This window comes from Centropristis striata, chromosome 15, assembly GCF_030273125.1.
Source record: "Centropristis striata isolate RG_2023a ecotype Rhode Island chromosome 15, C.striata_1.0, whole genome shotgun sequence".
NCBI lineage: Eukaryota > Metazoa > Chordata > Actinopteri > Perciformes > Serranidae > Centropristis > Centropristis striata.
In genome coordinates, this window is record NC_081531.1 from 30,975,109 (window position 1) to 30,997,644 (window position 22,536).

General features: G+C 37.5%; 1 protein-coding gene across 1 annotated transcript; it reads left to right on the forward strand.

Moving 5' to 3' along the window:
* The first annotated feature begins 1,813 nt into the window (after positions 1-1,813).
* nectin1a (nectin cell adhesion molecule 1a) lies at positions 1,814-22,536 on the forward strand. Its single transcript, XM_059351959.1, has 10 exons — positions 1,814-1,994; positions 13,066-13,178; positions 15,260-15,518; positions 16,560-16,677; positions 17,256-17,437; positions 17,518-17,635; positions 18,362-18,513; positions 18,747-18,879; positions 18,969-19,032; positions 21,421-22,536. The coding sequence occupies exons 1-10, from the start codon at positions 1,943-1,945 to the stop codon at positions 21,733-21,735; spliced, it is 1,506 nt and encodes a 501-aa protein (XP_059207942.1). The 5' UTR covers positions 1,814-1,942; the 3' UTR covers positions 21,736-22,536.

Sequence of the window (22,536 nt, forward strand, 5' to 3'; positions counted from 1 at the left end):
GCTAAAGATGTGCAATACCTGAACTTATTCTGATTCATCTTCATCTGATCAGGACTTGTATGGCCTTCTAGACTTGAGATGAACATTCGAATAGAAAACTATTGTTGTGCCTCAATGATTGTCTATGTACCACAATATAGCCTTACTGAGCAGCTGCAATAATAATGCCTTAGAAGAAGAAATAGACAGGATGTGACATCTGTGTGACGCTCAACCTGGTATGCACCAAACTTTTTTTTTGAGTGAGAAATTGGATGTGTGGTGTGTGAAAACAGGCAAAATCATGTGTCACATGGCAAAAGCATGAGAGTTAGCCAAGTTAGCTGATGCTATGCAACCTCCGGGTCTGAGAGGTGAGGAAACCAGGAAGTGCCTTAAGCTGCATTCAACCAAAAATTCCAGCAGGGGGCGCTGACGGCGGCTGCAGAAGTATTTGCGTCACATCCATTTCAATACAAATGAGAGAACTTCTCACTTGATTGATTACCTCAGAATTTTTTTTAGGACAACACTATGGTCTCAATCACTGGTAAAAAAATCAATATGATGTTAATTGTGTAAATAATGGTCCCATTTAGAGGAAAATAGAAGATAAAGAAAACAACCTGCCAATAAAGTTTTTTGTTTTTTTAAAGGACGTTTAACCATTTGAGTCTCATAACTTTGACCCTTTCACACTGTATTTTCACTTAATTACAGTTTATTTGAACAGTTTGGTCATTTAAAAATGTCTTGTCCAGCATTGGTTGGATTAACAGACACTCCAAGGAGTCGGCTGTTCATTTTTCTGAAGTAAGTAATGTACATTTTGTTTTTGTTTTTTTGCTAGCCAAAACTAACATTGCAGTTAATACTCCAGTTAATGCTAACATGAATTAGCAGCGACTTTGCTCAGTCAGGTTGCCGGCGTAGAGAGGCGTGTAGTCAGTGTCGTCATCTGCTGGAGGGGGCCGCCAGTCACCATCAAGGGAGAAAAAAACAAAACGATAATAACTTTCAATGCCCATATAAATATAACATTATGTCATCTTTTTTTAAATCTACTTTAAAAATTGTGTGAAGACACAAAAGTTAAGCACATTTTTAGAGCGGTTTGCACTTTCATTGTCTCTCTTGTCTCTAACTTTGCTAGCGGTCTCCAGTTGTGCTTCTTTGCGAATTTACTTGTAAGATAATAATTCTATAGACAGACAGTTGTATTATATAGCCTGGTTGGCACCATGGGCAAACAAAAACGGGAGTTCCCCCCTCCGTGAAACAACAAGTGGAGCTGTTCAACACAAATGGATCTCGCCTAGGGCACCAAATGGGCTAGAGCCGGCCCTGTATATTCATTCATTCATATATAGTATGTATGCCATTGACTTCATTTATCAAGCCTGTATGTTCAGCTTGATCAAAACTTATTAGTGGGAGGTGGAAGGAGGTGAGGGGGCCAACAGTCACAGAGGGAGGTGATTTCTGTATCTACGCCGCTGTCTGGGCCCCTAATTGCATCTATTGAGTCTGCCATTTAAAATAGCCTGACTGCCTTTTTTTTTTTTTTTACTAAATGTGCACAGCAGCCGTCCGGTGGCTTGCTCAGCTCAGCCCTCACACGGTGACAGATAGTTGTGTCGGGACTGGGGGTAGGCTATCTCGGAAATAATCTGCCCACGCGTTAAGCTGCTTTATCCCGGCCAAGCCTCAGCCGGACAGAGACTGCTACAGCTCCGTTACCTCTCAGAGGGAAGTCCGAATTAAGAGTGGGAGAAAAGAAAAAGTGACACGATCAAGTTTGACAAATCTTTGTTTGAGTGTGTGCTCCTTTTGTCGCATACATGGAGACCTGACCTGAAGCTGAAACTGCTGCCGTGTGTTTAGTCCGGGAGGCAGGAGGCGTAAAAACAAGTGCACACTGGGAATTTAACCACAGCGAGAAGCTGGCAACGGTGGTCTGGGCATGGACGGCACTGGATTTTGGATATTCCTGATAACAACTTGTGTTATTTCAGGTAGGCTGCTCTGCTTTTCTCTGTATCAAACCTAACACAATACCTCAGGAGGTTCAGACACAATGAAGATGTCAAAAAGTGTAGAAATCATAATTTCTTCAAATTGTAATTGTTAGTTTAATAGTTTAAATTGCTAGTGGCTTTATTACCTTCTGTACCCTGTAGTATTATGAGCATGGCAGTTTAATTTTTTTTATATATTTTTAATATTATATGAATATACAGTCTTAATAATAGTACAACATATGTAATTAATCAAAACTTCAATTCAAACTCATAGTCTATAAAAACACAATACATTACATACATTTTGTGGTTAATTAATTTTGTTTTGTCCATTACAATCATAATAAGAGCAACAGGGTTCTAATTAGTGCTGTAATGGAAGTATCAGTAAATTGTTTATTATCTATCACGAAAGTAATTAGTTACCATTTTATATCCTATATAAATGGTGCTTGATGTTTTTACTCCCATTATTTTTTAAATTAAGTTAAATAAATTTGGTGTGTGGCTGCAGATCTGTGTTTCAACCAAGCCATGAGCCAGTCGGACTCATTTAATCAACAGATCTCATTCTTGATTGGTTGGAACAAAAACCTGCAGACACACCCCTTTATGGATAGAGAGGACATGCCTGCTGTAGGCTATAGGTTTGTAAAAAATATTCAACTGCAATTACTACTACTTATTACTGATTGATTTTGCAACATTGAAGGGAATGGTCATTTTGCCTCATTATTCCCATTTAAAAAAATATATTAAAATTATCGGCATGATTTTTTTTTGCAAGGATCTCTACCAAAAAATACAAGATTCTATTTTCTAGATTTTAGAATATGATATGCAGGTCGGGATATCTTGAAGCACCATAATACTTCAAAATGGTATTGGGACAAATTTTTTGCCTTTAACAAATTTTACACCTACTCCAATTTAGAAGTTGCGCTAGTTGATTTGTTGATTTTGATAAAATTCAGAATTTGTTCAGCCCTAGCTATAGTTTTGCTAATTTCCATGTCATATTTGTTGCTCAGTTTGCTTCATTCTGTGCTACCTCGACAGTTTAAAAGCATCAAACTTCAAACATCATGATAAGCGAATGATTTAATCTCTTAAACTGTTTAGCTTTTAATTCTGATCAGTGCAGCAGTCAGATAAGACCATTTCAACAGACTCGACAGTCCTTTTACAGTTGTAAAAACTGAACTCGCCAGCTTTCAGCAGGTGCACTGGTGTAATCACACTAAGATGTGGCCGCCCCTGCAGATGGCATCCCTTACATCTTACAGTGTGTGTGTGTGAATGACTGGACTAACTCTTGCCTCACTGTAACAGGTGCAGCTGTGTAATCACACTAAGCTGGGGCCAAACATACAGCCAGCATCCGACTTGTGCACCCGTGTAATAAAAGAGGGGGGTGATACATATAACGTAATGACAAAAGGAATTATGGCAGCATACGGATGTATTTAGCTGCTGTGACATCTGCTGTGATTGCTTTTTTCACTCAGTCTGTGGTAAACCCCTATGTGTTAGCTGAGCAGTAATTTGCTGGTGTGCATACAGTACATGTGTGTATGTGTTATTACTGAGTGTGAGGCCACGCCATGTGTGGGATTGTCATGTTGAAGGACAGAGCAGTGGATTAGAGCTGCACTGGGAGCAGGAAGGGTATAACAACATGATCGCTGCCAAGTCCCAGCCCGCAGACTGTTGCTGCAGAGTGTCTGTCTTCTCCTGGCTGGTGCAGACTCTTGAGTCTGTCAGCCTGGGTTGGATGCCACAGCAGGTTGATGTGAGTGCTGTCACAGGCAATCACTGATATGTTTCACAGATAAGTTTGCAATCCCTCCTCCTCCAACCCATCTGCAGAAAGATGCAGAAAAGGCAGACTGAGACTGACAGACAGACATCCTCATGAATTTTTGCATAATCCACTGTCCGCAGCTGGATCACACAGACGCTACCCCACAAAAATAATCCAGCACAAGCACACAGCCCTTCTGTCCTCTTCCTCTTTTGTTTTCTCTTCTTTGCTTGCAGTTCTCTCCCAAGTCTGCCTACTTGAAGCCTTTTAACCCCCTTCATTGTCTCTAGATAAATTGATCTTCCTCTACAGACATTTTCTTTATTTCTCTCCATCTCCTCTCTCTCTTGGGTTTTGTATTCAACCCTCATGTCCCAAAGCACAAGCAGCAACAGTCATCATAATCCTGTGAGCTGCCCGCTGAACACCGGCCAAGTGCACACTCCACGTTCCTGCAGTGCCACAGAGATTACACACCCACACAAACACGCACACATATCCATGCGTGTGTGCACACTGATCCCAATCAAAAACAATGAGAGATTACAATCAATTTAGTAGAAATTGAGAGGAGAATTTGTGTTTTCTCCATTTCAATCAGGCAAGGAATTGAGAGGTGCATACGTAATTTGGCAAAGTAGATGTCAGAAAGTCAGTTTTCTATTGTTCTTTGCTGACATGGCAATGTTTTAGTTTTTGGGTGAAAAAAGAGAGCAACTCCATGAAATACTGGGTCATGTTGGGTCACGTTGGTATTACAAACCAGGCTAACCTCTGTCCTTTCCGGCTGCACATAGTTATGCAATAGTGAGGTTTTATGTGTGTTTTTTTTTCTTCAGTTTTCCCTACATTGTAAGTCACAAGGCCAAAGACACAAACACAGTGTGTAATCCCTGATCAATCACAGATTTGATGGCCTAAAGATTAAACAGTTAATCTGTCCTCGCCTCTTTCTCTCTCTGTGTTTTTTCATTTTCTCGTCTGTCTGTTTGAGGGCAGTTCTTTAGTGTCTGTGTGTGGCCTTCGGGTTGTTGAAGTAAGATGTAATTTGATGATCTTTATTACCAACACAGCTGCAGATTATAATGTCAGTCTCATATTTTTAACCATAGACACATACTAAATGCCTAAATGATAGACAGTGGGGAAAGATTAAGGATGTCTGTCAAAACATTACATAGAATTTACCCGGTCAAACTTGAGTTGGAAAGATTCAAACTGAATATTGATTGTCTGTGTGATTGATTTTGTGTACTGGAAGAGTATTCCCCATCTATATTTGCACTCAATATATGAACAAATGAATGTTCTGGATTCATGTCGCCAGTTTAGGAAATTTAGCAAGAATGTTTAAATATATATGTTTTATATAATTTTAGTCAAGATGTTAAAAACAAAAACGTTATCAAAACCTTTTGGCTACTAAATTATTATAATATGATGCATATAACTTAAGATGTTAATATAATAATTTGTTTGTGGTTTTGTCTCATTTCCTCAGTATTTGTTTGTACCTCTGTATCTATGCTTTGTATACAAACTTACAACTTACAATACAGGAAAGTGAAGAGGAATCAAACATAAATGCCTGAAATTCTAACTTGGTGCCAATGTTTAGTGTGTTGCAATAACTAGTTTTGAAACATATATTTAGCGGCAGATGTGAAGAAAGTTAAGTAACATATTCTACATACTTTATATTATTTTTGGAGTATGTTAAATTTGTTTTGGTGGTACACCCCTGAGAGTATCCTGGCTATGCATCTCCTCTGCCAGATAACAATGCATGTCTCATATGAAGTCATATGAACAAATACAGCAAAAAAAGGGGGTTGAATGACTGCTGGTTATGGGGGAGCTTTGGATGGGTTAGTCTCATTGATTTAGACCACTTAAATGTTTTAAGGCTTTGTGTGTCTGTGCTTGGTGCTCTCTGACTGAAACTTTTTTGATTGATGCAGATCGACTTTGGTGATCTTTGGTGACATTTTTGGCTTCCACTGGAATTGCTAAGTCCCACCCCTTAAATGCAGACTGGCTAATTATAGTGTAGCATCAATCAAATCCAACCAGGGTCCAACAAGTATACGGCTCTCCTTAGACTTTCATGCAGTCATGGTTAGATGTCATGCATGAAGGAGATATATGTAACAGGAAGCTAACAGCACAACATAAGCAAGCATTTCTATGCTACACTAGCGAGCGCAGGGATTCTGAATGTATTCACATGCTACTTTTGCTTTTTAATGATTGCAACTGAGGTAGTTTTACGTCCTAGATATATGATACAAACATATATTGTAGACCCTCCTGTCTGCTTTTTTCCCCCCCAAAATGAGATATTTCTTGAGTGTTGCAGGGATGACATATTTTTGTAGGCCAACCTGGTAATTACCATTTCTTTGGTTCCCCATGACAAAAAGTGTGTTTTTTTGGATTATTGCAGAAAAAAAGCTTTGTGGAAAACAAATGTTAATGTTACACGGTTGCTCATGAAGTTGGAATAAAATATTTTTTACCTCTTTCCATGAAATGATTGTGACAATGGGATTTATTCTTGACAGAAAAAAATCTTCCCAAAACGCTTTTAATCAATCTCTTCCAAACATATCACAATGAAAATGAAACCACAATTAACAGAGGATTGTGTCTGAAAACAAAATTATTCGCTCTTCATGGGCAACTGGGTACTTATAGTTTGTAAAGCAAACATCACTTTAATCATTTATGAAGTAAAAATAAAATCCCAAGGAGTAAAAAGCTAACTTTTTAAGACATGTAAAAGCTTCAAAATTCACGAGTGACATATTTACTTACTAATGTTTTTTATGTTGTAGAACAAAACGTAAAAATCAGAGAACTCTTAAAATAAAATGGTCTTATCTCAATTAGGCTTTTCTGCTTCAATAAAGGTTGAAGTAAAAATGTAGCATTACCTTATATTTTTAATGCCCAGATCTGTAAAACCCAAAAGCCTACAGCAAACCTGCACCTGTCTTTCTCTCGGTGGAATACAAGAAAAGGTTAAAATTGGCTTGTCGCATAATGACAATGATGGAGAGAGAGATGGAGGATATCCACTCAGGATATGAACAAAAAGCCCAGCACCACGCTGCGATGCTCTCGCTGTTTTTGCATGTTCCACATTCTAGTGTGAAACAATATTGCTATTGTTTTGTTAAGTTCCCATGGTCGTCTTTTGACGGCGTGCTGCTGTTTATAGATTATTGTCATCATGAGGGGGCTGCTGAGGTCATTTCCCATAGTCTAAACAATAGAAGAATGTGAATGGACACAGCGGAAAAGGGGAAGGTGGGAGTGTGTGTGTGTGTGTGTGTGTGTGTGTGTGTGTGTGTGTGTGTCAGAGAGGTAGGCTCTTTGTCTGTTCTGGCCTCACCTAAAGCCCCTAATCAGCTCAGCATCAGAGCTCAGAAGTAGGGACTCTCAGTGGGATATGTGTGTGTAAGAGTCCTACGATTATGACTGCCATTACTGTTAAAGCTGCTATTTTGTTATTTTACATTTACCACCAACACTACTACTATCATTAGGCACAGACATCCTATAATGCTTTTATTACTCTCCATCTCTATTTCTCTCTCAGTCCTCTAAGTTTCCTACGTCGATCTGATTGATTCTGCTGAGATGAACGGTCATGTGACAAATATTCACTGAAAATCAGGCAGAATTTCAGGCTGTTTACACAGAGCAGAGAGGAGAGGACAGGAGAGGATAAGTTGCAAGTAGAGGTTGTAAAAATGCAAATAGTTTAATATGTATAGCAACTTGCAACAAATAGCGACAAATCCAACTTGCATTTTATTTTTTTGTATGCTTTATGCCATAATAACTGTGTTATTCTGCACAACAGACACTTTTGAGTTGTCCCCACCTCTAGCCACAGTTGTGCTGATTCTATAGAGGAGCAGGACTTTTATATTGCAGTGAAATACAAGGCCACACCGAGTAAAATGTAAAAAGAGCAAAAAACGCCCTTGTCTGGTGTGTCATATTCTATAGCAAATTAGGCTATATAGATAAAATTAAATTGAATAATATAGTTAAAATTGAATTGAATAAAATAACCTCCCTGATATAAAGCAGGACTGGTAGAAATCAGCAACTTGTATTTATTGAGCATGTTTTTATGTTATATTAATATAAACTGTGGATAGAAAGTGGCAATGCAACTTTTAAGTATAACTGTGCTGTCATGAAACACATGTGCTAGTGTTAATATTGACATTTCTTTCCAAATCTATAATAATAGGCATTTTATGATTTGAAAATGGTTCCACACACCTTCTATTGTTTTAAATCCGAACTCTGCAAGGCCAATGCTGACATAGAGTCGACTAGTTGGACTTTTCTTACTCTGCTCTTTTACCATTTTTCAAAAATTATCGCAGTATCCACTCTGATTTGAGGGTGCAGTTACACTTTAATGCGCCACAGATGGATGTATAAAGAGAACTGGATACAGTGTTGGTGCACTTTTCTAGACTTTCCAACAGTTTTTGGACTGAGTTAATCCAATTCTGACAGTGAAATAAGTTGTTTTGTGGGGAGTTTGACGTTTAACAAATGTATCATTTGATTCATGGACATCTCTTTTGCAATGCTCTCCCAGAGAAAATACTTTAAAGTAATATTCGACATTTTAGGAAATGTGCTCATTTGCTTTGTAGCAGAGAGATACATGAGAGGATTGGTACCACTCTCACAAATGTGTTAAAGGACAGCGTTAGTTATTATCAGCTTATTTCCCAAAATTTTAAAAATAATCCTTTAATAAAAATCAGCTGTTCTGTTAGTGTTGTTCTAAGTGTTGTATTTATGTAAAAATGATGTTTCAATCTAAATCTAAACTGCTTATTCACTTGATGTTGTTGTCCCGTCTTCTACCAATCATTTTGGTAAATGGTAAAAGGTCTATTTTAACAAGTACAGGGGAACCTTTCAAATATCTTAACATTTTACCGGACGATTGAGAGTTATCTACAACGACATGATGCATTTTGATATTTTTGCGATGCAAGTCTTTTGTTGATGTTAATATCAGATGGAAAAAATTGTATAAAAAGCCACATGATTGTGAATGCTTATCACCAGACAAACTGATCCTCAAGTCCTCCGAGAAACGTCCACAAAACAGCAAACTTCCTCTCAGTTTAACACAAATCACGTCAAGTTTTTCTCTACTGTGGCAGAATTATATGTAATAATCTGTGGACCTCTGTTTGTGTTCTTAACTATAAAACCCAAATCATATGTAAACAATAGAAAAACACTTGTAATATATTTATCTTGACAACACTGATATAACCACTAAAGGTCTTGCACAAACAATTTTGTTATAACTGAGTACTGTTTCAGCAAAAAACAGTTTGTGTTTGAACTGTCCATATGTACAGCAGCAAATGGCCCATAAATTATCAGATGAGGATGCACTTTAATATCCTGAATGCTGTAATCGCTCCCGCTGCTGGCCTTCCAGTGACCCACACAACGGTTTACAAAAGTGGGCATTTAACGTGAAAGCCTGCTGAAATGCAAAACTATAAAACTTATTAAAATAACAAAACACATGTGGTTCAGATTATACTACATTGTGTCGGATTGTACGATATTTTTGATGATTGCTTGCTCTTTAGAGGTCTCTCTGCATCTCTAAGCTTTTGTGTTCGTGTTTGCATGCATATAGAACATGCACAAATGTGCAATATGCCAAATACATTTTTGCATATTAAATGTTTTTTTCCCTACAGATTTACAACATAAGAAGAGCCCAAACAAATCTTTTAAAGTAGGGAATGAATACACTCTCTAATCATCACAATCTAGTCTTGTTTTCATCTTTCAGTTGATGGGAAACTAAGCACAGTCACTAACCTGCTGTGCCTTCTCTCTGCAACTCTGTAGTACACTTTGTGTCTCACAAATCAATAAAAAAAAAGAAGAAAAAACAATTGTGATTTTCAACGAGATGCAGCATTTATAGATCATTGTAACCTATGACAGCAGGAAAATCATCAACATATTCTTTTAAATGTTGGAGGTGGCAGAAGAGCAAATCAATTGTAGTTTTAAGAGCACGGTGACATTCAAGCTCCACAGAATAAACAGTATCGGTTATTCTGTTTAAAGTCATCACAGCTAAACTTTAGAAGTAAAACAGTAAAAATACCTTAAATTCATTGTAATTTATTCACTCCTCAGTGTTTAGAGAGATTGAACTTGAGAACTTGATTATTCACTGTATTTAAGAGGTGACTGACTTTCTGTTCTCACACAGGCTCAGAGAACCGTATTCGCCTCACTGCTCAAGGATTTTTTCTTAAATAATTCAGAAATATGATGCGATTTTCTAACACTGGGTCCCACGACTCCTTCTACACCCCCTAACCAGTCATGGTCTGCAGGACAAAATCTAAATAAAACTCACTGCTCTCTAACATAAAATAGGTTGTGGGTCAAATGTTGTACAGCCTTTCTCCTGCAGACGTCTCATCTGTCTCTCTCTACTGTAATCAGTTAAAACCTATATCTGATGTCATGTTAACAGTAAGAAGGCTGTTCCATTATTTTACGTACAGAGGGCCCTGGTATTGTAATACTAAGTTAATACTAAGATAAAAAAAGAATAAATCCTAAAGTTAATAGGAAGCCAATAGAAAGAAGTGATGTTCTTTTAAAAGTCTTGCTGTAGAGTTCTGAAACAGTACAAATACTACAGTGTAAAAATACTCCACTACAAGTAAAAGTCCTACATTCAAAACTAACTTAAACAAAAGTTAAATTGTTAAATATACTTCAAATATTATTATTAATATAATTATTTTTTTATTATTATTGATTATTAATACCTGTCATGTCCTGCTGCCTTTTTAAAGCTACAACTTACTCAGAAAGATAAACATTTGAATAACATGGCCTGAGTGGGATTGACGACCTATGCTGCAGCCAGCCACCAGGGGGCGATCAAGATGTTTTGGCTTCACTTCATGTGCTGTCAAGTCGTCATCTCTTAAACTAAAACCATTTCAATTGATTTTTTTCTAGAGAACACAATAAAAAAATATATGATTTAGCAAATTTAATAAAAACAGCTTTCATTATTCTTATTAATGCTTGTGTTAGGATTCTTCTTTTACTGTACCAAGTACTACTAAGCAGTTATGTATTGTGTCTAGTTGAGTAGGATCATTGGGATTAAATGAGAGATGGTGCTGTGTGTTGTCAGCATAACAACGTTACCAACAGTGGAGGAGGGGTAGCAGGTACACAGAGAATTGGATTGGACCCAGAATTGACCCCTGGGGCACACCACATATTAAGCTTTGTCTAAGCCTATCAGTGCAGTGATTGTTGCTTGTACAGACAGTTCTCATGGATAGTGATTTGGGAAACATAGGTTGATGTTGTTGTCTGGGCTTTTTATAAGTAAAGTAATAAAAATGTATTATTTCATTGAAGTACTCCTCCACTTAGCATGCACTAGGATGATATTGAATAAAAGAAGAGACAGATAGTGAACAAGAAAAACAATGGACAGATTTTGTTCATTAAATACTTACAGTCATGGAAAAAAATATTAGACCACCTTTTTTCTTCAATTTCTTGTTCATTTCAAATATCCTTGTTTTTATAATAAAACCATAGAAACTGGCTAGATATCAGCTCTTAAATTAAACTCTTATGAGCTATTTTTGTTGTTATCATATTTTTCCAAACAAATACCTTTAGTTGTACCAAGCATTAAAATGAACAATAAATTGAAGAAAACAAGGGTGGTCTAATAATTTTGTCCATGACTGTATGTTGAGATTATGCTAAACTACAAGAAAGCATTATAGTTCCGGATTAAATATATCAGCACAAAAGGAGCATGACCCCTTTTATGTGCAAATTAAGTTTGAAAAAAAAAAAAAAAAAAAAAACATCAGTATTTGATGGCTGTTATTCATATGTTTTATACATATATGGTATAGTCATATACTATACAAATATTGTTATTTGAAACAAGTATACTTCCTGATGGAGCTCCTAACCTTTTAGTTGTGATGTCTACGCCCTCAGCCTGGGGTGTTTGATTGGTTGCCTCTGTGAGAAACAAACTAATGCACCAGTCAATATCCTTCCATTAATAACATGGAAATATTGGACCATGAACTGTGGCCCCTATGTTTTTTAGATACAATATTTCAAACACGGACATCCCCCCTGGATATGAGTTACATTCACACTAGTCCGTTATTTTTATGGCTAAACCTGAGGCGTGTTTTACAGTAATGTCAGAAATGACTGTTTCCATTATGACATTTATTGAGTGACCAACATTTTGCTGCTTACACACACACACACACACACACTCACACACACACATACGTTTTTGAATTGCCAATAACGAAAGAAGAAAAAACAAGTTGCCAACTATTTTGAAATGTAAATTGTAATGTTTCATGCAAAAATGTCAGAAACTGCTTTTATCAGCCTATCAAATATCAAGATGTGTTGCTTTGTATATATTTCTTGCATATTTAACTGAATACCTTTGATTTTGGGCTAACAAAATGATGACATTTAAAGACAGCTTGGATGGACATTTTACACTCTTTTCTGGCATTTTAAACACCAAACCATTAATCAATTATGATAATAAATAATGATAAAGTTGCAGCCCTCATGGGAATACTTGGATGCATCTCCTCAGCACCTATCTCTTACTCTCTGTCTCTCTGTCTCTCTCTCTCTCTCTGTGCGTGTGTGTATAACCATGTGTGTTTGAGAATGAGAGCAGCCTTTGTTAGGAGTTGTTTTGTTCAGTGAGCCACCATTGTTCCTCATCCTGCACCATGAACAACAGTAAATGTATTCTTTATGAACCCACAAGATTAAACACAATGTTACTTACTGTATATCTGACCAACACAAGTAAACACATGTGACTCATGTACGCTCAGGAAGTGGGTGTGTTCATGCAGTGGATTTGTTAAAGGGGATCAGTAAGTCAGTGGGAACAGTAACCAAACAAATCGTGCTTATTTATACCTCACTCTAATCCATAACCTTTGACCCCAGCTCACCTCTCACGCTGCTGAAATGTATCACTTTTGACAGCCCGGCTCACTTTATCAGCTCAGCATGCTGTGTCGACTGTGAACAGCTTAGTGCGTGCCAGTCTGATGCTGCCAACGTGTCTGTGTGTATGCCCAGGGTGAAAGTATTTTTACATCTCTAACTCTTGTGTGTCTCCTCCAGGAATAAATGGCCAGACTGTAGAAATGGATGATGGGAAGTGGGGGTATGTTGGCTCAAAGGTGGATCTCCGCTGTCGGTTCATCAACAGCTCCCCGCCTGTCAAAATCTCCCAGGTATTCAGTCACACACAAAAGTCATATTTAGGACACATTTAGCAGCTCAGGAGCCAGATGTTTCTCTTAGTAGCTCTAAAAATCAAGTATATATTCATCAGGTGGTCAAAAACATAATTCCACGTGAGTTATTATGTTGCTCAGTAACTGCTGCATGTGTAAATAAGCAACTGTTTGCAGCTGTTTTATAGTAACCAGCTTATTTCAGTGCATACATTAAGATTCATCAATACCACATCTGGGGAATACACTTGTTACAGCAGATGAAGAGACAGAGTAAGCAGAGCCTTAATCTGCTTTCTACATCAGCCAACAAATTCTAAAGCTCTAGATATGGCGTACCAAAGAAAATCAGTGACTAGATTTCACATGCAATGTAATTTCTTCCTAATTTAGAGAACACATACAAAACTCATGCTGTGTCTCGATTTGGATACTTCAGTTACCACACTTTCATGTAGGTCTAACCCTGAATATTTGTTCAGTGGCTCTGTGTTTAATTTTCTGGAATCCAGGAAAAGTTTATTTTTTTGCTTTTTATACAGTACAGAGCAAAAGTTTTAGGCAGGTGTGAAAAAATGCTGTAAAATAAGAATGCTTTCAAAAAAAGAAATGTTGATAGTTTATTTTCATCAATTAACAAAATGCAAAGTGAGTGAGCAGAAGAAACATCCAAATCAAATCAATATTTGGTGTGACCACCTTTTACCTTCAAACCAACATCAATTCTTCTAGTTGGTTTTCACACCTGCCTAAGACTTTTGCACAGAACTGTACATATATTGTCGAATAGCACAGAATCCTTGATGAAATGACGGCCTTTAATTAACCCTTTGTAGTAATCGCTTGTGTTGGTGTAGTCAAATCACATGAGTTGACGTCAAGACAAAACAAAGGTCAAGTAAAACTGGAGATAAGAGTAAAGTAAAATAGATTTAGTATAAAAATAAAGCTAAATGTTATCCTTATTTTACCTCTTGTATGTTTTATTTGCAACCTGTGTTCACATTTGCAGATTTAAAAATTCTTCATTGTGTTTTTAAAGTAAAATAATTATCAGGTCATATAGGTGAGGTTGTGCTGAAAGAAATTATACCAACATGATGGTAAACATTTTTTAAGTGGTATATACAGGCAGAATGAAAAGGATTCAAAATTGGCCAAAACAGCCCAAAACTCAGAAGGGTTAAACCAAAGAGGAAACAGTGTTTCCATTTCAGTCAGTCTTCACGTGCATGAAGGCTGAAGTTCAACCATGTTGTCCTGTCGGGATTAAACTATGAGAAGAGAGAGAGAGTCTACCAGTAAAATTTAACTTAATTTTTATTTTACTTGCTTGTAAAACTTGTGTAGTGCAGTGTTCACCAGAGCAACTGCAACCACTGCAGCTTCTTTGTTTGCAAGGTTCCTTCCTGTCCGTTACACAGGCAATGACGGCCACAGAGATTGAGAAGTTCTACACTCAACTTGACAGTTATGAGTATATCATCTGGGTACTCACAAGGAGATTATGGTGCATTTTGCTGTAATTGTCAGTTTGAATGCACGTTTCTACTCACAATAGAAGTGTAATACAAAAGAACGGGATTCGAGACAGCAAAAATGTCTTAATTTGATATTTGAACATTTTCATATTCTAAAACGATCAGTTTTTCTTTTGTTAGCAATTCTGAGGACAATTCCAGCAATTTTGCCTGTACTATTATTTCCAAACAACTGATTTCCCACAGTCCAGGGAAAGCACTGGCAAAGCACTAAGCAAAACACTAAAATCAAGAAACAACCCTGTGCTGGACTCAATAATGAACGTATATTTGATTATTTATCCCATAATGTATTGAATAAAAACCACTGGCTGGTTGTGGTATGAAACTAAATCAAAGACCTGTGGTTTGCCTTTGAAAATGGCCACCAATACCACAAAATATAAACATGCAATGGAGTTGATAGTCAGTGGTTTAATAGGATAAAACCACTGCCTATTTAATATTTCATGACTGTTTCCATCTGCAGTTCACATCAGAGCTCATTATACTTCCCCTAACCACAAGATCTTTCCATTTCTTCCATCTCTTCTCAAGGTAACATGGCAGAAACTGGTGAATGGCACAAAGCAGAATGTGGCGATCGCCAATCCCTCCCTGGGTGTGTCCGTGGCCCCGCCCTACAGGGACCGCGTCACCTTCAAGAACGCAGCGGTAAGGCGGCGGACTCCGACCCTGGAAGATACCACCATCACCTTCTCCTCGCTGCGCCTCTCAGACGAGTCCACCTACATCTGTGAATACACCACGTTCCCTGCGGGGAACCGAGAAAACACCGTAAACCTCACAGTCTACGGTAAGACACCTGTGATAATGCGATCAAGTGAAATACAGCCAGACTGTGAAGGCACATGAAGCCGTGAATAAACACAACTTGCTGTTTTTACGTTTCTATACGAATGAAACAAATAAAATATGACATTTTGGTTAGCAAGTTTTAGGTGCTTAAGCACCTGAAAGCTCAGTTTTCACCTTTGGACAGAAGCAGTTTCCCCCTGTTTTTAGTCTTTATGCTAAGCTAAGATTACCTTCTCCTGGCTCTAGCTACAAATTAGAATATCCCTTCCAGGTGTTGAATGACACATAAGGTAGTACCGCTAGTAGTCGTCATTAATGTAGCAGTGTTCAATGTTGATCAACAAGTTCAGTTAAAACCTGTTTTTTGAGGTCAAGAATAAACTTTCACACACTAGAAAGGTGCAATTTCTAAGATATGGGCACATTTTTAGTTTTAACAATCTTAAAATACGAATTACCGTTAACAAAAACAGTTTACAGTTTTACATTTTATGTTACGTCAGAGGCGTCTGTGTATTATGTTACAGAGAAGTAGTGTTGAGTCTGCCCTCTGAGAGGGTGAAGAGGAAGATGCAGACAGACTGTTAGGTGTACAGCAGCAAGTAAAACTTAAATTAGGCCCTGATGTTACACACTGAGATTCTGTGTGTAAGAATATGTGGCTATGGTTAAGTCTCTGTAGTCTTTAGCTTCTTCTTGGCAGAGATTACTCACTCAGCAGAGTGAAGTTCAAATTTAACCGCCTGGCACTTACTCCTGTGCTTTTCTGACTATATATTTGCGTGTGTTTGCTCTCCGACGTACATTTTTTCTAAATTAAAAGCTTCATTAGAATGAAATTGTCACATTGTAACATTGTAAATATTCAAAGCATGTTTTGTTTTTGTAAATGTTGGTGATTTGTTTGGCTATATTTAGCATATTTAGCCCATTTGCACATATTTAAAACGTCGTCTGTACGTCGTACAATATTTGTATGCTTTAAAAACATTCTAATGCTGGATTACGTCAATGCTTGTGTTTGTTTTCATCCCGTCAGTTCGGCCAACAACTCAGATGAGTCTGTCCACGCCAACACTGGTGGCTCGGTCATCTAATCTGAAAACACCGGTGGCCACCTGCATCTCTGCCAATGGAAAACCACCCGGTGCCATCAGGTGTGTGTCTGTGTGTGTTGGTGTTTTAGTAGAAGACACAAAGGGCCCTATATTACACCTGCTGCTAGCAACTTTCATTGCTTTTTTCAGACCGACATAGCTGTCATTTTCACGCCAAACAGCCGTATTCCAGAACATTTCACCAAAAGTTATTTAACTTTCATGAAATTAAAACTGTGAAATCAAAGTTGAAAGGCACACAACTTAACAAATTACAAGAGCTACACCATAAAGAATACCTTGTTTTGTGGTATATTTTACTCTACATAAGTAAATTAGATGATAAAGTTTCAAGTTTCATTAAAGAAGACTTGAAACTAGCAATTGAGACCATAAAATAATTTGGAAAATGTTTACTGAGGTAATGAATCAAGTGAGGAGTGGAGTATTTCCATATAGACTTCTACACAATCAGACTTCTTTTTGCAACCAGTAGGGTCGCCCCCTGCTGGCCATTAAGAAGAATGCAGTGGCTTCACTTTTCAGAGACAAAGGTTGCTGCCTGGTTCCAAGCTAATTTGCTGACAACAATGTATCTCTTTGTCATGACTGCAATTTTTGATCATTGATGTGAGCAGGTGGGAGACGAGAGTGCCGGGAGAAGTGACCAGCCGAGAGTACAGGAACTCAGATGGGACATTCACTATTCAGAGTGACTACATTCTGGTGCCCAGCAGAGAAACACACAAGGAAACGCTCACCTGTGTTACCACCTACAACGAGGAGGTCTTCACTGACAGCGTCACCCTCGACATTCAGTGTAAGTCATTTTCCACACATAGCAATAAGCTCATAACTATACGTTATGTTGCATTATTTATGTGTTTGTGTTGGTACCAGATGAGCCAGAAGTTTCGGTGGATGGGTACGATGGCAACTGGTACCTGAACCGAGAGAACGTCCAGCTGAGCTGCCAAGCTGACGCCAACCCGGCCGTCTCTCTGTATCAGTGGAGACTGTGAGTTTGTGTTTCACTGAAAGTTTACTGTCAGATTGAGATCAGTGAGGTTGTGATCTTAGATTGAGATTCTCTTAAAAATTAAATAAAGCTATATTTGATTGCTTATTCTTAAGCAAATATATACTTTATTTTTCTGCAACCCTGGAAAACCAGTAAACAACTTTCTTTTCTTTGTTCTGTTAATACTATATTGTCCAACTAATAATTCAAAGAATTTTCTCCAGAATACTCAGCATTTTTTTCATTTTTATATGCAAGTTATGCAACATAGAGCCCTGCCATCAACTTCCCTCAAAAGTTCTGGCTTGAAACTCCATGCAAGTTTGTGTTTGATGATATTGAGCATAGAAATAAATAACTAGATGTTATCCTCATTTTACCTCTTATACGTTATATTTGCAACCTGTGTTTTTGCAACCACATTTGCAAAATTTGAAATTCGTCTTTGAGCATGATTGTGTTTTGAAAGTAAAAAAAACTAAACATTTCTAAATAAGATTTTATATTTTTGTGTGTGTGTGTTTTTGGCTTCAAAATGTTGATCCAGTAAGTCAAAGTGAAAAAAATGTATCAGGTCCAATAGGTGAGGTTGTGTTGAAAACAATGATAACAACGAGGCATGGTAAACATTTTTTTAAGTGGTAAAAAAAAAATCTAAGAGACGCTTACTTTACAACCTGTGTGCATGTCATGTTTAGTTTTTTTCATGTGTATTTTCTGCAGGGTTAATGGCTCCATTCCGGCCAATGCCGAGATACGCGACAACATCCTGACTCTTAAAGGGCCGGTCACGTATGAAATGCAAGGCACCTACGTGTGTGATGCAACCAACAGCATCGGTACACGATCGGGCTCTGTAGAGATCAGCATCATAGGTACGTTTACCTGGAGTCTGTAGTCATTTTAATTGATGAAAAGAGAAAAAATCCTGCTACTATTACTACTTCTACTGCTGCTTCACTTATAAGCTTCACTTATAATGTTTTGGAATTATAAAAAAGATTTTCTATAAAAACAAACTTAAGAAACTTTTTTACAATGAATTTTTCCACGAGTGCATTTGTTTGATTACTTTTTTTTTTTAATGATGTGTGTGTTTTCTCTGTAGAAAAGCCTCTACCACAGATCGCAACAGGTGATGTCATCAGTGTAATTGCCCTATTATTGGCTGCTGGAGTGCTAATGGGAATTACTATCACAGTCCTGGTGCTCAAAATAAGAAGTAGAAAAGACGACTCCTCGTACGTTACAGTCCCTCAAATGCTTGTTTGGCCCAATATAATTTGTATCCTTTTAAATCCATCATCTAACATATATTCTCTTCTATCAGAAACGACTCACCGTCCAGAAAACTGTCCCAGCCGATCAGGAAGAGACCAGCAGATGATATCCAGGTAATCCATTCTTTCATAGAGTGTGCTAGTGTGCTTAAAGGCCATACAACAATGATCCCTCTCAATCATCTCTTATGATTGGGGTTGCAAAATTGGAAACTTTCCATGGGAATTAACAGGAATAAACTGGTATTTTTGAAAAAAAAATAAAGGTTGGCCCTTAAAATGGAACTTAAATATAGTTGTGGAAAATATATTTGAACATAATCTTGACTAAATCAGATTTCATGCAAGTACTAAATATCTGCTATTCCTCAGTCACATGCACACAGAACAGGGCTGCTGAGGCCACGCCCCCTACATGCAAAGAACATTCCTCCAACACATCTTCAACCTATTTACATATTGAATGGGACATTTTTTGAGGGAGAGGAGCTCTTTCATTTAACATTTTGAATGGGACGTTTTTAGGATTTTTTTTTTTTGGGGGGGGGGGGGGTATGGGGGGATAGGGGCATTTTACTTAACTTTTGAATGGGTTGGCTCGGGGGAAGAGTTACTTAGATTATTATAGTTATTTAAATCAACATTCATGTTTTTCTTGTTGAATTAAATAATTGATTGTTCAATAAAATAATCAAAACTTGATTAAGTTCTACTTACAAATAAATCTTGATTTTAAATATTTCCATAATTCCCCATCTTAACTTCCCATGGAAAGTTTCTGGAATTTTACCGGAAATGTTCCACCCCTTTGCAACCCTACTTATGATCAACTACAAGTGTGTGGTGGTTTCTGCAGAGACTCTCCTCTGTCTGTATTTTCTCTTTTCTTTTCTGTTTTCTGTGTTTGAGACGTTTCTGGCACACACGCTTGTTCCAAAATTAGAGTGAATCTGGGGTTTGCTTTGACTTTAGGCTAGGTTCAGTAAAAACAACTCTATTTAGCTATCTAACGGTTCTGTGTATTGATGACTTCATTTCTAATTCACTGACGCAGACTGGTCACCTGCCCACCACTCACTGTGCATACAGAGAGGAAGTTCAACGGGAACAACCCACCCTCTCTTTGTTCCTTACTACTGTAAAAGTCACTCTTTGCAGATTTAAGAATAACTCTCAAAAGGAATGAAAGGACCTTTAAGTGCCATTTACTAAGGACCTATTAGTGATAAGATAACCTTTGTGAATAAGGCACCAACAGATTTATCGAGAACATAAAGTGTGTTTTGGCGATATTTAAATAGTTTTCATAAGATAATTTTTACATTTAGTTTTTATTTAAAACCCTGTCTGGTATTGTGTGTCCTGTCAACATATTTATAAATATGCCAAGGTTTTGTATTATTAAGTGAATAAAGTGAATAAATTATAGTACTGGTTTGAAACTCCATGCCAGTTTTTTGTTTGATGACGATAGGTCTAAAAAAAACGGATATAAGGTCAAATATATTCAGTCTAAAAATATAAAACTATGTCATCCTCATTTTACCTCATATGTTTTATTTACAACCAGTGTTCACATTTGCAATACTTGAGATTCTTCATTGCAAAATGTTGATCCAGTAAGTCAAAGTAAAAAAAAAAAAAAAAATCAGGTCATATAGTTGGTGCTGTGCTGAAAAAAAATGCTGCCAACGTGGCATGGTGAACATTTTTTAAGTGGCAGAATGAATTAAAATAACCCAAGACTCCAAAGGGTTAATACCTCAAGATGCAAAAGTCCTTTTACAGTAAAAGCTCTGCACACAAACAGGTGTTTTCAGTCATTCTGGCCAATTGGAGCCATGCTGGAAACATGTCCCACTCATAAAAAAAATCATCAGGTGAGTATCGCAATACAATATATTGCGATCTAATTGTTTAAATGCATTTTGTGTCCACATAATTAAATTTATATCAAGAATTGTTTGTCAAATAAGTGAAAATTCTCAGTCTATTAATCTCACTTCAGTCTTTTTATTTTTCCACATTGAGAGTCAAACCCACAGACTGACCAACAAAGTATTCAGTCAGACTGAACTGAACTCATATCAAACATGTATGGACAACAACAACTGCAGCATTTTATCAAACTTTCCTCAGCTTCACTGCCCTGATTTTTTTTTAATGAATGCGTTACTTTTTGCAGCGTTATTTCGACAACTCCCTGACAGGATATCCTGATGCAGATTCCTTAGATCTTGCAGTTTCATATGATACCAATATCTCCTAAAAGTGAGCCCTCTACGGCCTCGGAAAAAAAAACAGAGAAAATACTGCTGGTCCGCCGGAACGCTAAATATCGGTACTTGGCGGCCATGAATCAATATAATATTACCACGCAAAATATTGCGATACTATGTTGTATTGAATTTACCCACCTCTAGCACATACTAAATGTATTATACATGTACAGAATATCTGTTGTGTATTTTTCTTTTATATGCGTTCCTCATTTCTCGACAGCACTCATCGAGGTTTTATGAAGAGCTTCCAAACACGGCGGACTACGTGAGCTACAGACTGGCCTGCAACAAGGATGACTACCCAGAGCCCTACTCCCCTCCCATTAAGCCCCCTCTAACATTTCTGCCCCAGCAACCCTACCACTCCTCACAGCCAACCACTGCAACCAGCAGCAGCGGCACAAACACGCCAAAAAACACCTTCTCTCCTCCTTCACACACCACGGCCATCTTTAAATACCCCTCTGTACCGGGCCTGGCCTCTCCTCCCCCGGGAGTGGCCACGTACACCTTTCCTAAAGAGCAGTACGTCTGAAACGACACTTTATCACAAACTCAAACCTCTCAGATGAAATAACCCGATATACACTCGAACTTTACCGAAGAGGAGGGTGGGGAAATGTGGTAAACACTGGACAATCAGGCAGTGTGTCTGCACCGTCTGCATCATTATGGACTGCTCCGGAGGTCAAAGGACAATCCAGCTTTTGTTGCTGGCCTTGGAATTAAAGTCCAGTTTTGAGACGTTTTTTCTCTTTTGGCCGGTCTTTTATTGTGTTATTTATTCTTTGAAAAGGGAAGATTGTTTCAGATGAGGTCTAGCAGGAAGGTCAATTTAAAGATGATTTGACTGACATTGAAAGCATTTATATTGCATGGATGTATTACATTTGATTTGAAAATACTCCAAACTGAATGGATAGGATTATCCCTTCATGTCTGATGTGGTTGACCCCTTACTTTATCCTCTATTATATCATTTTGTAAGAAAAAAAGAAAACAAAAGAAATTATAATTTCCTACTTTATCTCTAATGCCCACTCGCGCTATCCTGTGTTGTACACAATGACAATCCCTTTACCGATGAACAGCAGAACTCACCTTTTGGTTTTACCTCCTGTTCGTATGTAATACTTTTACTGTGCTTGTATTTTGTAATGTATGTTTTTCTTGCAAAGAACAAAATTTAAAAAAAAGATTTTTATCTACTGAAGACATTTTGTTGCCATGTGAAATTGATGTTTTTATTCGTGGTATCTGTGGATATTAGTATTCATTGACACTGGTTGTTGGACGGGCCTTGAATTTATAGCATTTAAATAAAAATGATCATGTA